Source organism: Rana temporaria, chromosome 4, assembly GCF_905171775.1.
Source record: "Rana temporaria chromosome 4, aRanTem1.1, whole genome shotgun sequence".
Classification (NCBI taxonomy): Eukaryota; Metazoa; Chordata; class Amphibia; order Anura; family Ranidae; genus Rana; species Rana temporaria.
The window spans coordinates 145,307,947-145,322,289 of NC_053492.1; the positions used below are offsets into that span (position 1 = coordinate 145,307,947).

A 14,343-nucleotide genomic window follows, 5' to 3' on the forward strand; every position below is an offset into this window, starting at 1 on the left:
CCAAATCCTCCTGTACTAAACTGTGTTTGCTTCCATGCTGAATAAAAGTGCAGGGATGACCTGTTTGGACTATTTATGGGTGTCCCTGTCTCATGCATGGTTTACTGCTGCCACTACTATTTGAGCCTGTTCCCCAAAGCATATAGACTTATAATTTGGTCATAATATATCATGACAGTAAATGCATTGTATTAATATTGTGGGCAGTATATATCTTTATAGTGCTTTTAGGGAATTTATGTATAACAGTATATGAGTATAAAGTGTTTGTGATAAAATTAGGCTGATGTTAAGACAAAGCCTTAGCTGTGTTGCCACATATATGCATTTTTCATGAAAAAAGATAAAAAGACATCACAAAATCTTGACATATAACACTTTTTTACCCTTTAATGGCTGTCTCATAAAAGAATTAGTTGGGAGGTATGGAAAGATTTATATTTAGATGTAATTCCGCGTACAGACGGTCGTTTTTTGTGATGAAAAAAAACGACGTTTTAAATCATGAAATAAAACTAAGTTTTTGAAACTTCATTTTCAAAAACGACGTTGCCAACACACCGTAGTTTTTTCAAAATGCTCTAGCAAAGTGCGGTTACGTTCAGCACTCTTTTCCATTGAAGCTAGCTTCATACCTTGCTTCTGAGCATGCACGGGTTTAAAAACGTCGTTTTAAACATCGTTTTGCCCACACACTATCATTTTAATTGACACAAAAAACGACACAAAAAAATTCAAGCATGTTCGAATTTTTTTTTTGTCGTTTTTCAGAAGACATAAAACGAAGTTTTCCCCACACACGGTCATTTTAAATGACGTTTTAAAAAACGACCGTCTGTACGCGGCATTAGTGTTGTAGGTTTGAGCCTATAGATAATATATTGTGCAGCAGTTCTTATACATCAAACTGATGGCACCAGTCATCATAAATCCACTCATACAGGCCTTTTCAATTAGGCAGCACAATGATCACTGGTAATGTACAAGATGTAGTAAGGATAGTTACCAGTTACACTTTAGACTACTGCTGTCAGTTTAAATGATGGATTCTGACTGGTTATGCGTTACTCCCCTTACACATTACCTTTGGTATGTACATCCTACCATCACCTTATACAAAAATCAACCATGTAAAGTAGTGCAATCATAAGTGACTACCTGTTTTATGGTTCTGCTGCAAAACCAGATTTGGCACTGTTAGCAAATTCTGTAATTTTTACTTTCTGGTTGGAGAATGCTGTTAAGTGACTCCCAAACAGAAATAAGAGAACTAATCAAACTTTTCTGTGATTGGCAAGACTCACCCCACTAGCAAACACCTAGACAAGAAATTGTCAAATCAGCAAAATTAGGCATTATGGTGCTTTAGGGTTTTTTGGTTTTTTTTGTAGCAAGGGATACCGGCTAATGCACTTTATTGATTTCTCAGCGTTATGTGCACATTCTGTAGCTTAGAAATGGATGAAAATAAAAAGGAAGAAGCTGCCTTTCAAAGTAGAGCACAGTTTTTTTTTTTTTTTGCCATTTCAAGAGCAGTGCCACTAGTTGTAAGAAATGTCACCCTGGTAATGAATGTCTGAAGCCCCATACACACTATGGGGCAGATCCACAAAGATCTGGCCCAGCGCAGCGTATCTGAGATACGCTCTGCCGCTGTGCATTGCGCTAAATGACGTCGCAAGGACGTCATTGTTTTGACGTGGATGTAAATTACGTCCATCCCGATTCACGGACGACTTATGCAAACGAAAAAAAATAATTCAAATTAAACACGGGAACGACAGCCATACTTAACATAGCAGGTTTAACTATACGCCATGAAACAGCAGCTTTAACTATACTCCGGAAAAAGCCAACTAGAGACGACGTAAAAGAATGCGACGGCCGCTCGTACGTTTCGTGGATCGTCGTAAATAGCTAATTTGCATACTCGACGCGGATTACGATGGGAACGCCACCCAGCGGACGCCGAAGAATTGCATCTTAGATTCGAAGGCGTACGAAGACGTACGCCTGTCGGATCTAACCCAGATGCCATCGTATCTTATTTTAAAGGTTTCAAAACAAAGATACGACGCGGGAAATTTGAAAGTACGCTGGCGTATCAGTAGATACGCCGGCGTACTCACTTTGTGGATCTGCCCCTATTAGTTTTCCTGCAGGTTTTTCTCTTCAGGTTTACCAAAACCATCTAATATGAGGTCAAACTTTAAGAGTTTCAATTTGTATGCAATCAGGCAGGCCCTTGCACTACCTGGTTTTGGTAAACCTGAAGGGAAAAACCTGCAGGAAAACTTATAGTGTGTATGGGGCATAAGGGTGGGCTGGAGAGTGTCTGTGTGGTGGACTGGGCCGATTCAGGTTACTCTTTAATTATAAAATCCCAGAATCTCATGGGTCTGTGGCTATGTATTCAGGGACAATCAAGGTAAGCAGTCCCCATCCAACTACTATAAAACACTTACAGCTTTTTGTGTACAAAGGAAAGGATTGATACCTTTCTCAAGAAGTTTATAAAATGGGTAAAATAGACAGAACAAGCCAGACTTCCAGTGCCCAAATTAAAGAACTGGGACTTCTCCTTAGGAACCCACAGAATGAGTCATACCAATAAAAATTAGCAAGTCAGAAATTTACTTCAAAAGGAAAAAGAACTAAAACCCTTTAGAAAAAGCTCATTTGAAAGACGGGTTGACAGAAAAAACAGTAAAACTCCTGTGTAGTAAAATTCTATGGGCGCTTCTTAGATTTGCCTTTTGAACAGCTGAGTTAAACTTCAAAGTGCAATTCTCTGTGAGACCAGGCAATTGTTTTGTGATACTGTGCCATGTATATTTTGACTAATGTTCACACCCATCATTAGCAATACAATGTTATCACACTTGTAAAAATCTCAGGAATGATTTCTGAATCTAACGACACACAGTAGTACATAACAGGACAAACTGCCTAACAAGTACATTAATAAATCTACAAGTCAGTGAAATCCTATTATTTCACATATATATAATATAAAAATATGTTAAACAGATGGTTTTTTTTTTTGGCTCTAATGCCTTCAAGATACACTGTCTAAATACAAAGTGGAATTATATTTGGGAGATGATACAATTCTTTTTATTTTTTATAAATATAGAAATGGATAAAGGCATTATTTTCTAATTATTTGGTTTCTGGCATACCCATACATATCACATAAAATATTTCTGCCTTGTTTCATGCATAGCCTCTTTTACAAAAAAAATACTTTTTGTCTAGCCTTTCATTCTGTGTACTCTGTTTTGCACATGCAGAGTACAGGTTACCCTACCAGCTCATCTGTAAGATGTACAGAGACAGGTACTGTGATGATGTAAGGCCCATCATACACAGAGCTAAATTCTTTCCTGCAACCATGGATTGCAGGAAAGAAATTAGCTTGATTCCTCCATCAACACATACAGTGTTGGTTCGGGAATCCCTCCTGCTTGGCCATTGTCTTCTCCCAGCTCAAGGCGGGGGTGGGAGAAGACATCACTGCCAGGGGAAGACAGTGATTATCGCTAGTGGCTGCTATAGTGATAAAAGTGATAATCGCAAGATAATCTGACCGGCTGTCTGTACCCAAGTTGATCGATCGATCGATCAACTTGTATATGCAGCCTGCCCATTAACGGTTCAAATCTCAGCCGGTTTCTGAGATTCGAACCATGTATGGCTTGCCTAACTTCTGTTGCATGCACAAGAGTTACATTATTCATGACTGCCTAATTGCAAAGCCAAATTTTATCTGAAAGCTCACAGCCAGATAGAAATATTTGGTATTCTTGACATCCATTGGTGCAGGGGCAATCAGAATACAATAGCCAGGAAAGTAGATTCATCCATCCATACTGTTTAGCATGGATGGGGGAATCTATTGGTTTCTCCTGTTCAGTCCTGTGGGCTAAATCTAAGGCCCTGTACACACGGGAGGATTTATCCGCGGATACGGTCCAGCGGACCGTTTCCACGGATAAATCCTCTCGAGGATTTGCGCGGATTTTGATGCGATGGAGTGTACTCACCATCGAATCGAAATCCGCGCCGAAATCCTCTGGCGATGACGTGTCGCGCCGTCGCCCCGATGATGACGCTGCGATGTGCGCGACGCAGTCATATAAGGAATTCCACGCATGCGTCGAATCATTACGACGCATGCGGGGGATCCCTTTGGAAGGATTGATCCGGTGAGTCTGTACAGACCAGCGGATCAATCCGTTGGGATGGATTCCAGCGGATAGATTTGAAGACATGTCTTCAAATATTTATCTGCTGGAAATCCATCGCATGGGAGAAAAATAGAAACAGATCCGCTGGATTGTACACACCATAGAATCTATCCGCTGAAACCCATTCGCTGGGATTTTTCAGCGGATGGATTCTATCGTGTGTATGGGGCCTTAGTGTGTGTGGCTAGCCTAATAATCCAAGCATCTGCCATTAAATCTGATTTGTGCATAAAAGTTTGCTTATCCCTTCTCAGACAAACACTAAGGGCCAGGTTCTCATAGGTGCGCGCATCTTTGTGCGGGCATAACGTAACCTATTTACGTTACGCCTAACGGGCAAGTGCTGTATTCTCAAAGCACTTGCTTCGTAAGTTGCGTAAGGCCGCCTAATTTTAAATGTGGGACAGGGGGGCGTGTTTTATGTTAATCTTCTGTGACCCGACGTGATTGACGTTCTTCACGAACGGCGCATGCGCCATCCGTGGAAATCTCCCAGTGTGCATTGCTCCTAATACGCCGCAAGGACGTATTGGTTTTGACGTGGACGTAAATTACGTCCAGCTCCATTCACGGACGAGTTACGCAAACGACGCAAAATTTTCAAATTTCGTCGAGGGAACGACGGCCATTCCTAACATTGGTACGCCGCACTTACGCCACCATATAGCATGAGTAACTATACGCCGGGAAAAGCCTAACGTAAACGGCGTAAATGTACTGCGTCGGCCGGGCGTGCGTTCGTGAATTTGCGTATCTTGCTGATTTACATATTTCGATGTGTAAATCAGCATACGTGCCCCTAGCGGTCAGCGTAAAAATGCAGTTACGATCCGACGGCGTAAGAAACTTACGCCTGTCGGATCTAAGGGAAATCTATGCGTAACTGATTCTAAGAATCAGGCGCATAGATACGATGGCGCGACTCAGAGATACGACGGCGTATCTGGAGATACGCCGCCATATCTCTTTTGAGAATCTGGCCCTAAATCTTCAGTTTTTCAGGCTATAACCATAAATGTTAATAACTGGCTTGACTGTTTGTATAGACTTGGTTAATATCTCATAGCATGTGCTTATCTGCCGCCTACTTTAACAATTTTTGATAAATTAGATTTTTTACTTAAGCTTGTAACAATTATGCAGAACAAATAGTAATAACAGCAGGTAAATGAACACAACCATAACAAAAACACTTCATGAGTGATTCCAAAAAGCTCAAGTATCTAGAAAATCAAAAGAAAACACTTCAATCATAAACTGTGACTGACTAATACAACCACCCATAGACACAGAACTTGGATGTGGAAGTTATGTTACTTGATTTTGAGCTCCAAAGAGTAACATCAATTTAATTTATTTATTAAAACTAAAGACACCAATAAACTTTTCAGATATAACTTATTACCTCTACCTTTTATTTGAGAGCTGTACTCGCAAGCCCTGGCTTGTATAAATATTGCTGTTTAAATGCAGCCGTTCCACAATTAGCACTGATGCTTTTTTATTTTTTATAAACAAAATTTATCTTCTTTTTCCCACTTTCTCTCACCCAAACCAGCCAACCCTCCCCTTCACCAGATGATTATATAGCTCAATCTGTCAGTGGTTACCTCCTCTGCTTATTTACATCCCGACCCAACATCTTCCAGGCTGTTAGTTCACAATAGCTGCCAATAGACCTCTATTGGCCTGTCTCCTGAGAATCTCTAGCCTTGAGAAACATATGTCTATGAAGAGCTACTGCACCTGCGTGACCAGCACCCAGAAGATGTTTAGGGCAGGATAAATACACCAGCCATTATGCATCCAGGGAGGGTGGCCTAGTTTAGGACAGGTAAGAGGGTAAAAAGGATAAGTGAACTTATGTTTTCAAGTACGCTTATCCTTTAAAGCGGAAATCCAACTTTTTTATTTATATAAGGAGAGAAAATACCAAGAATACAGTGGTGCACAAGATATAGCATATTGGTTCCATAAAAACAAGCAGCAGACTATGAGAAGGCCTAAAGGCAACATGGTGTTCAAGAACTGATAAAGCTATAACAGCAACATCAAAACTTGACATCTCATAACATTTTCCACTAGTAAGAAGAAGTAAGAACAAATATATGCATTCAAAAATATGGGACTTAAAAAAAGACAGGGGACAAACATAAAAACTAGAAAAAATCCACTTGTCAAGGATTTGTAAGTACATTTTGGAGAACAATTGTCTCCAGGCAATTCTACAATGCCCATCCCTAAAGCCTCGTACACATGATAAGAATATCGTACGAATGATAATCAGTTTTTTTTTTTGGATGCTAGTCTCATATGGAAAACCAATAGATTACTAAACTTTTGAAAATTCTTGTAAGACAGAAAACATCTTCAGAAGTTATGTATTGTGTTCTTTCCTTTCTGAGCATGCATGTCTTGGCCTTCTAATTTTTTTTCGGACAAATACTGTACTGAATAAACAAAAATCATGAATTCTGTTATTGTATAAGAAATTCTTTGTGTATGTCCCTTTGGATAATTTTGCATGAACTGTCATTATTGCCTCTTGAAAGCTGTGCACTAACAATCAAGATTAACTCACAATCATTTTGAAAGTGGTAATTTTCGTCCGATTTTCTCATTGTGTGTACTAAGCATTATTCTTTGGATGGGTTATTCAATCAGGCTGTATATGTGTAATCAACTTGCTACAAATTTTGTGTAATTGAGAATATATATATATATATATATATATATATATATATATATATATATATATATATATATATTTATATTTAATCTTAGGTGGGGAAGAATCAGATTTTTTCCAGCATATGAAATTAGCAGAAACTCTGCAAAACAAAGAAAAATAAAATCCCTTTAATGATTGAAAAGCTTTAGTAATTTATATTGCTGTCCCTGTTTCTCTGGAAAGGAGGTTGACCTTACTTTCTGTGTGCTCACCAGGATTGAAAATGAGAGGAGTTTTCATGAGATACTAACTTTTCCACTCCAAAAATTTAGCCTGGCTTTGCAAATAATGAAACACAGAGTTTGAAGAAATAAAATTAAAGTGGAAATTTGGGAGAAGATCTTCTTAGTGGACTCCTACTGTGGTTGTTTTCTGTTGATCACTGCATTAAAATGTGTCTGGTAACAAAACAAAATGGACTGCCCCTGGCTTTCCAAAGCAAATGAGTCAAAAGCAAGGGAAACAGACAACATGTCACCCATTTTATTCGATTTTAAACAAAGCTCAAATTTCACTTTAAATGTGTGTGGCTCGTTTATAATTCAAAACAAAGTAGTGTGCGCTAAAATGCCTCTTTATCAGGGATCTCATATTTGAAAGTTTCTTGAATATCAAATCAGACCTTCTGTGACATGTTTTTAATATTCACAGCTAAAATGTTACTTTTCCAAATCAAAGTTGTTCTATATGAAAGAGTCAAATGCAAAAAGAAAATCTAACACACTTCATGAAATTAATGCTAATTAGAATGCTAGTTTATTATAAATCAAAGCCAGACACTGCCAAGCCCACTAACATATTTCATGGCAAAATAAATCACAGTCACCTTGTGTAACCTCTATATTGGTCTCTTGTATATTGCAAAAGATTGCTTGTAATGGTTAGGTTTCTACGTTGTGTTTATTTAGCCAGCTACTCACTGGAGTATAGACTGGAATAGCAAAACTTAGAACAGAAGAAAACTGTTAAACAGAATGTAAATTAGTATAACTTGCCATTTAGAAAAAGCTAAGTCTCCAGCATAATAAATTATTTATGAACATATTCCATATTGACCTCTATTGTAAAAACTGTTCAAGAGAGAGATAAGATGAAAAATATAGTGACATTAAAACTGTTGGATTTATTAAAGTAGATCTCCTAGGCAGCTATAAAGAAATTTATTGAATGCAGTTCTGTGTTTATTAAAACAACATTAGATACATTTTTTTATGCAAGCAGTGTAAATTCCAGAATTTGACTTGGTATCATCCTCTTCCAGTCCCCTAGACAGCCGAGTTCAGACTAATGCCGCGTACACACCATCACTTTATGTGATGGAAAAAAATGACGTTTTCAAAAACGTCACTTTAATTGACCGTGTGTGGGGGAAAACGTCATTTTATGTCTTGTAAAAAACGACCAAAAAAAATTCAAGCATGCTTCAATTTTATGTGTCGTTTTTCAAAAGTGCACTTTTTACTTCACAGAAATTGACCGTGTGTAGCAAAAAACGTCGTTTTCTAAGACGTTTTTTCATCCACGCATGCCCAGAAGCTACTTATGAAGCAAGCTTCAATGGTAAAACGTGGTGGAACGTAACCTCACTTTGCAAGAACATTGTGAGAAAAACGATGGTGTGTAGGCAACTTCGTCTTTGAAAATTGAAGTTTCAAAAACGTCATTTTTTACTTCACAGAAAGTGTCGTTTTTTTTCATCACATAAAGTGATGGTGTGTATGCGGCATAAGAAAGGGAAAGGAAGCACTAGGAGCCAATCAGTTTATTTGTTGAAACAGAGCATACTGGTTGGAGGAAAAAGGAGATTGTCTAGGAGATGAGTTTTTCACTGTGCTGCTTTTCCATCACTGTCCAGTCATAGGCTAGAGGCTGCACCATGACAGTTTGGGTTCAGAAAAAGTGGGTTGAGTGATACAGGCTGTCATTCAACCTGGAAGACTAAGGACATCTGGTGGTGCAAAATACTGTAGGGGATAGCTTTGAATTAGTGAGTTTTGATGCAAAGTTTTTTTATTTTTATTTTTAAATCTTTAAATGGGCTATTATATATATATATATATATATATATATATATATATATATATATATATATATATATATATTTTTTTTTTACATGATTTCTGTTTTAATGTTCATGAATGACTCCCTCCTATAAACTAATTGATTTCTTTCTCATCGTTTCTAATATTTATACAAATTTAAGCAACCATGTCAAGTCATCACATTATAACTATTTAATTTTTAAAGTTTAAAGAGATATATCTATCTATATATATATATATATATATATATATATATATATATATATATATATATATATATATATATATATATACATATATATATATTTACTGTAAGTACTGTAAAGTAAATATAGTACTGTGCAATTTTTTGGGGGAGATTGTATCACATTAAAGGAGAAGTTGGGCCAACGCTTTTTTGGTCCTACTTATCCTGTGGGTCACAGGAGTGCACTTAGGCCAAAGTCCGCTGTCGACTGACATCACTGAGCCGGTCCAAGCTTTGAATATATCCTGACTTTAATGCTGACCAGCAGCTGGCTCAGCCTCTCAGCGTGCTCCCACCCATTACACAGCCTGGGGCTCCAGTGAGCACCAGAGGGAAGAGCAGATAGCCTGACAGTCACCTGCTCTCTGCTCACTGTAGACCGAGGTTCTCAGTCTTATAAGTCATGGGGACAGATGCAGCATCACACCTAGGTGAGTATATATGTTTTTTTTTTCTTAAAGCCATACTTCTCTTTAAAATATTGCCATTGAAGTATGCCTTTTGGTGTTAAGTAACCAATGGCAGACAATGAACATTATAAATGAATCAGTCATGACTATATGTAATATTAACTATCTTCAGACATTAGACATATTGTTCAATGGACACAGTAGTATATGTTACAAATTGTAGAAGTCATCTGCATACATGATTGCTTTACATTTTCACTTAAAGTGGTTCTAAAGCCTAAGCATGGTTTTACCTTAATGCATTCCTTGCATTAGGATAAATAACAATTTAAGCATTAGCTTCTCCCCTCACCCCCCCCCTTTTTATTTATTTGGGCCCTCATTCAATTCAACGCTCTGCACAACTGCAACTCTTCTCTCCCCTCGCGTTTGGGTCTCAATGGCTTTGCTGGGGTACCTGAAGCTATTGGCACCTGCTGCTGTGAATGAAAGCCAGTGACGAAGAGGCGTGGACTGGGTCTGAGTCCAGGTGTCTGTTTCAATGGACACAGCAGCGGGGCTCGGGAATGAGCACACAAAAGTGCCCCTATGGAAAGCAGCTTCCCGTGGAGGCACTGGACAGAGAGGAGGGGCCAGGAGCACCAGTGGGGAACCTGAGAAGAGGTGGTTCGGGGCTGCTCTGTGCAATTCCATCTCTCAATCAACTTCTGTACAACCAGCCTGTCGGGTTCTTTCATCTACTCAGTCCTGCCGGCTATATGTATATATATATAATGTATGCCTGCCTGCGACTCCTCAGAAATATATTGACCCATCCAAGATTTGTGAAACTCTTGATCAAACAGAGCTTCAGCAAAATAGTATTTACAGGCAAATACCCCCTTGCACATCTGATTTGACAATGGCAGGAAACAGCTACCTTATGCTGAAAAGGTGGGAACAGAGCACAGATTGTGCATGCAGGACCCTTCGATTATTGAGGTAGTGGAGGTCTGGTAAGGGCCACAAGCTGAACCCAGTGCCCAAAATCACATTCTAGGCTAGCCTGGCAATCTTTAGTCTACAGTGGTCTAGGTCTGACTTCTAACGCTATTGGTGAAGACTGTGATTGTCTATTGTTGTGACTTAGATGAAGATCAGATCACATTTTATGACCAATTTATGCAGAAATCCATATCATTCAAAAGGGTTCACATACTTGTTATTGCAACTGTGTATGTGCAACCCACCCCTGTGTTTTTTTCCCCCTTTTGAATGTAAAGAAAAATACAATGTATTTTTTTCTTCTGCTAGAGAAGTATGTGTGGAAAAAAAAAAAAAAAAACGTAAAATACATAACAAATTAGGTAGATCGGGGATTGGTCAATAGGTCAATGGCACGGTCAAGGGTGCATGTCAAGGGTTAGGGTCAAAGGTCAGGGCCAGTGTATTTTAGGTAGGAGTAAAAAAACATAGTACTAGTATCAGTGTCAGTATGTTTGAGAAAAAAAATGCACACAATTTTTTCTGGGCCGTACCATGGGTATAATCAACAAATAACATACACATATGTGGTATCGCTATGATTGTCAGGAGAAGGAGAATTTTTTATTTTTTTTGGTAATATGGTATTGGTAATAGCAAAAGATACGACACAATTTAAAACAATATATTTTTTTACTACATTGTGCTAATTTTCCTTTGATAATATTAATAATAATAGAATTAAAAAAAGTGTTAGGATGTTTTACCCTCATCATGAAGTGGTTAAAGATGTCTGGGAATGATTTTTCTACATTTTGCCCAACATGGAGATGACCTTTATTCCTCCATTGCAGCAGACATTACAACACAAAAGTACCTGTGATTTAGACTATGCAAACCTCACTAGAGGAAACTAGAATAGGTTTTTCATCAAGAAAGATAGCTTTTTCAGCCTCTCTATTAGTCATTCTTTATTCCCCTCAGCAAAATTGTTAACATAGTCATATGTAACCAATTGAGCACAGGTCCACTATAAAGCAAACCAAGGGTTTGCCCGTTTAGGGTAAAGCAATAGTCTTGCTTTTATCCTCTAGCCCTCCCCAGAATATTCTTACTTTTCCTTTCTTGCAGCTTCATTCAGAGACATGTGACTCACACTTCGTGACAGCAAGGAGCCAATAAGTGGTGCCACGTGGGGAATTCCCTCACCCTGCATAATCTATCACTCTGGCAACTTGTAGCGGTCGGGTTCCCTCGGAGAGCGATCCGGGACGACGGCGCGGCTATTTGTTTATAGCCGCTCCGTCGCGATCGCTCCCCGGAGCTGAAGAACGGGGAGAGCCGTATGTAAACACGGCTTCCCCGTGCTTCACTATGGCGCTGCATCGATCGAGTGATCCCCTTTATAGGGGAGACTCGATCGATGACGTCATTCCTACAGCCACACCCCCCTACAGTTGTAAACACACACTAAGTGTACACTAAATCCTACAGCGCCACCTGTGGTTAACTCCCAAACTGCAACTGTCATTTTCACAATAAAGAATGCAATTTAAATGCATTTTTTGCTGTGAAAATGACAATGGTGTCAAAATTGTCCGAAGTGTCCGCCAAAATGTCGCAGTCACGAAAAAAATTGCTGACCGCCGCCATTAGTAGTAAAAAAAAAAAAATAATAAAAATGCAATAAAACTATCCCCTATTTTGTAAACGCTATACATTTTGCGCAAACCAATCGATAAACGCTTATTGCGATTTTTTATATATGTTTTTGGGGGATATTTATTATAGCAAAAAGTAAAAAATATTGAATTTTTTTCAAAATTGGCGCTTTTATTTTGTTTATAGCGCAAAAAATAAAAACCGCAGAGGTGATCAAATACCACCAAAAGAAAGCTCTATTTGTGGGGAAAAAAGGACGCCAATTTTGTTTGGGAGCCACGTCGCACGACCGCGCAATTGTCTGTTAAAGCGACGCAGTCCCGAACTGTAAAAACACCTTGGGTCTTTAGGCAGCATATTTGTCCGGGGCTTAAGTGGTTAATGGCAAGTGTGGAAAAGCACAGGTTGTCTTTAATGTATCTTTATAAAGAATCTGTCATCCCAGTTCTTACAGAACTAGGCTGTAAAACCTTCAGCCGTAGCTGTGGTCTCAAGCCTCTAAACATTGTAATAACATTAGAGCAGTCATTTCAGTCACAGTGAATCTAAGTAAATGTTTTGCTGCTTCACAAATAATATGCAGCAGAGAGTAATAAAATCACTCCTTCCATTAGTGGCTTCTATGCCAGGTAAATGCTGATGCAATAAATACCCTTTGACTATGCAAACCTGTATTTGTTTTGCTAAGTATCTTGTCCTTATACTTTTTTCTTGAATTTTTTTTTCATTGATTTCCTAGCGGCAGCAAAGCAAAGACCTCACAGTGATGAGTACACAAAGAAGATTCCTCCACCCAAACCCAAACGGAACCCAACAACTCATCTCAGCACATCATTTGATGAGACATACATTAAAAAGCATGGTCGAGTTAAGGGTAGCCTGTATAGAGAATTATCTTCATCTCAACTCAGCAGTGCTGCTTTAGATCGAGGAGATGAAGAACCTGTTTATATAGAAATGGTAGGGAATATATTAAGAGACTTTAAAAAAGATGATGAAGACCAGTGCGAGGCAGTGTATGAAGAAATGAAATATCCTATATTTGATGATGTTAGCCAAGATTCCAGGTGTCTTTATGAAATGGATCATGTTAGTTGTTCTTCTCAGTGTCCTACTCCCACAGTGCCTGATTTAGAATTCACCAAGTCCTCAGTGCCATCAACTCCCAAAGGCCAGACTTGTGATATCCCCCCTCCATTCCCAAATCTACTCTCTCAAAGGCCTCCTTTATTGGTGTTTCCACCAGCACCAGCACAGTGTTCACCAAATTCAGATGAATCTCCTCTAACTCCTCTTGAAGTGGCAAAGCTTCCTGTATTAGAAAATGTGTCTTACATAAAGCAGCAAACTGCTAGTTCACCATCTTCACATACAGCACACATTCCAGGGCATCAGAAAGTGGAGAAAGACCAAGCAGTGGTGGTTCATGGAAGTACTTCATCTGGGCATTCCTCTTCACCACCACATGCTTCAACAACATACAGAACACAGTCTCCTCATGGTTATCATAAAAGTCATTCTGCTTCTCCTTCCCCTGTGAGCATGGGTAGGTCACTGACTCCTCTAAGCCTCAAACGACCTCCACCCTATGATTCAGTGCATTCAGGAAGTCTGTCAAGAAATTCTCCATCAGTGCCTCATTCTACTGGCAGAAACACTCCACAAGAAGGAAAGTTAATGAATTCATCTACCAGTACTTATTGTATATCTCAAAGCAGCTCACGTTCCAGAACACCAACAAGTCCCCTTGAGGAATTATCAAGCCTCTTTACCTCAGGAAGGAGTCTGCTAAGGAAGCCCTCCAGTGGAAGACGTTCTAAAGAACCTTCAGAAAGTAAGTGTAAAATGTAAATAGGACTACACTTAAGTTTATTGAGTCTATTTACCAAATAAGTTCAACAGTATAGTATTGTATCATGCTATCCATCTATTAGTGCAGAACGTTTGATGTTTAGGTGATATCCTTTATTGGCTAATTATTTTTTTTTTTAAAAGATACAAGCTTTTGGGATGACCTAGATGTTCTATCCAGGTTTTT

At 38.8% G+C, this 14,343-nt stretch overlaps 1 protein-coding gene across 2 annotated transcripts in view; it reads left to right on the plus strand.

Moving 5' to 3' along the window:
* The window catches only part of NYAP2 (neuronal tyrosine-phosphorylated phosphoinositide-3-kinase adaptor 2), a 218,756-nt gene that overhangs the window by 166,615 nt on the left and 37,798 nt on the right, over positions 1-14,343 (plus strand). For both annotated transcript variants that reach the window (XM_040349138.1, XM_040349139.1), the window contains one exon: positions 13,045-14,139. In XM_040349138.1, coding sequence (XP_040205072.1) covers positions 13,045-14,139 — 1,095 coding nt within the window. The remainder of the gene's footprint in view (positions 1-13,044; positions 14,140-14,343) is intronic.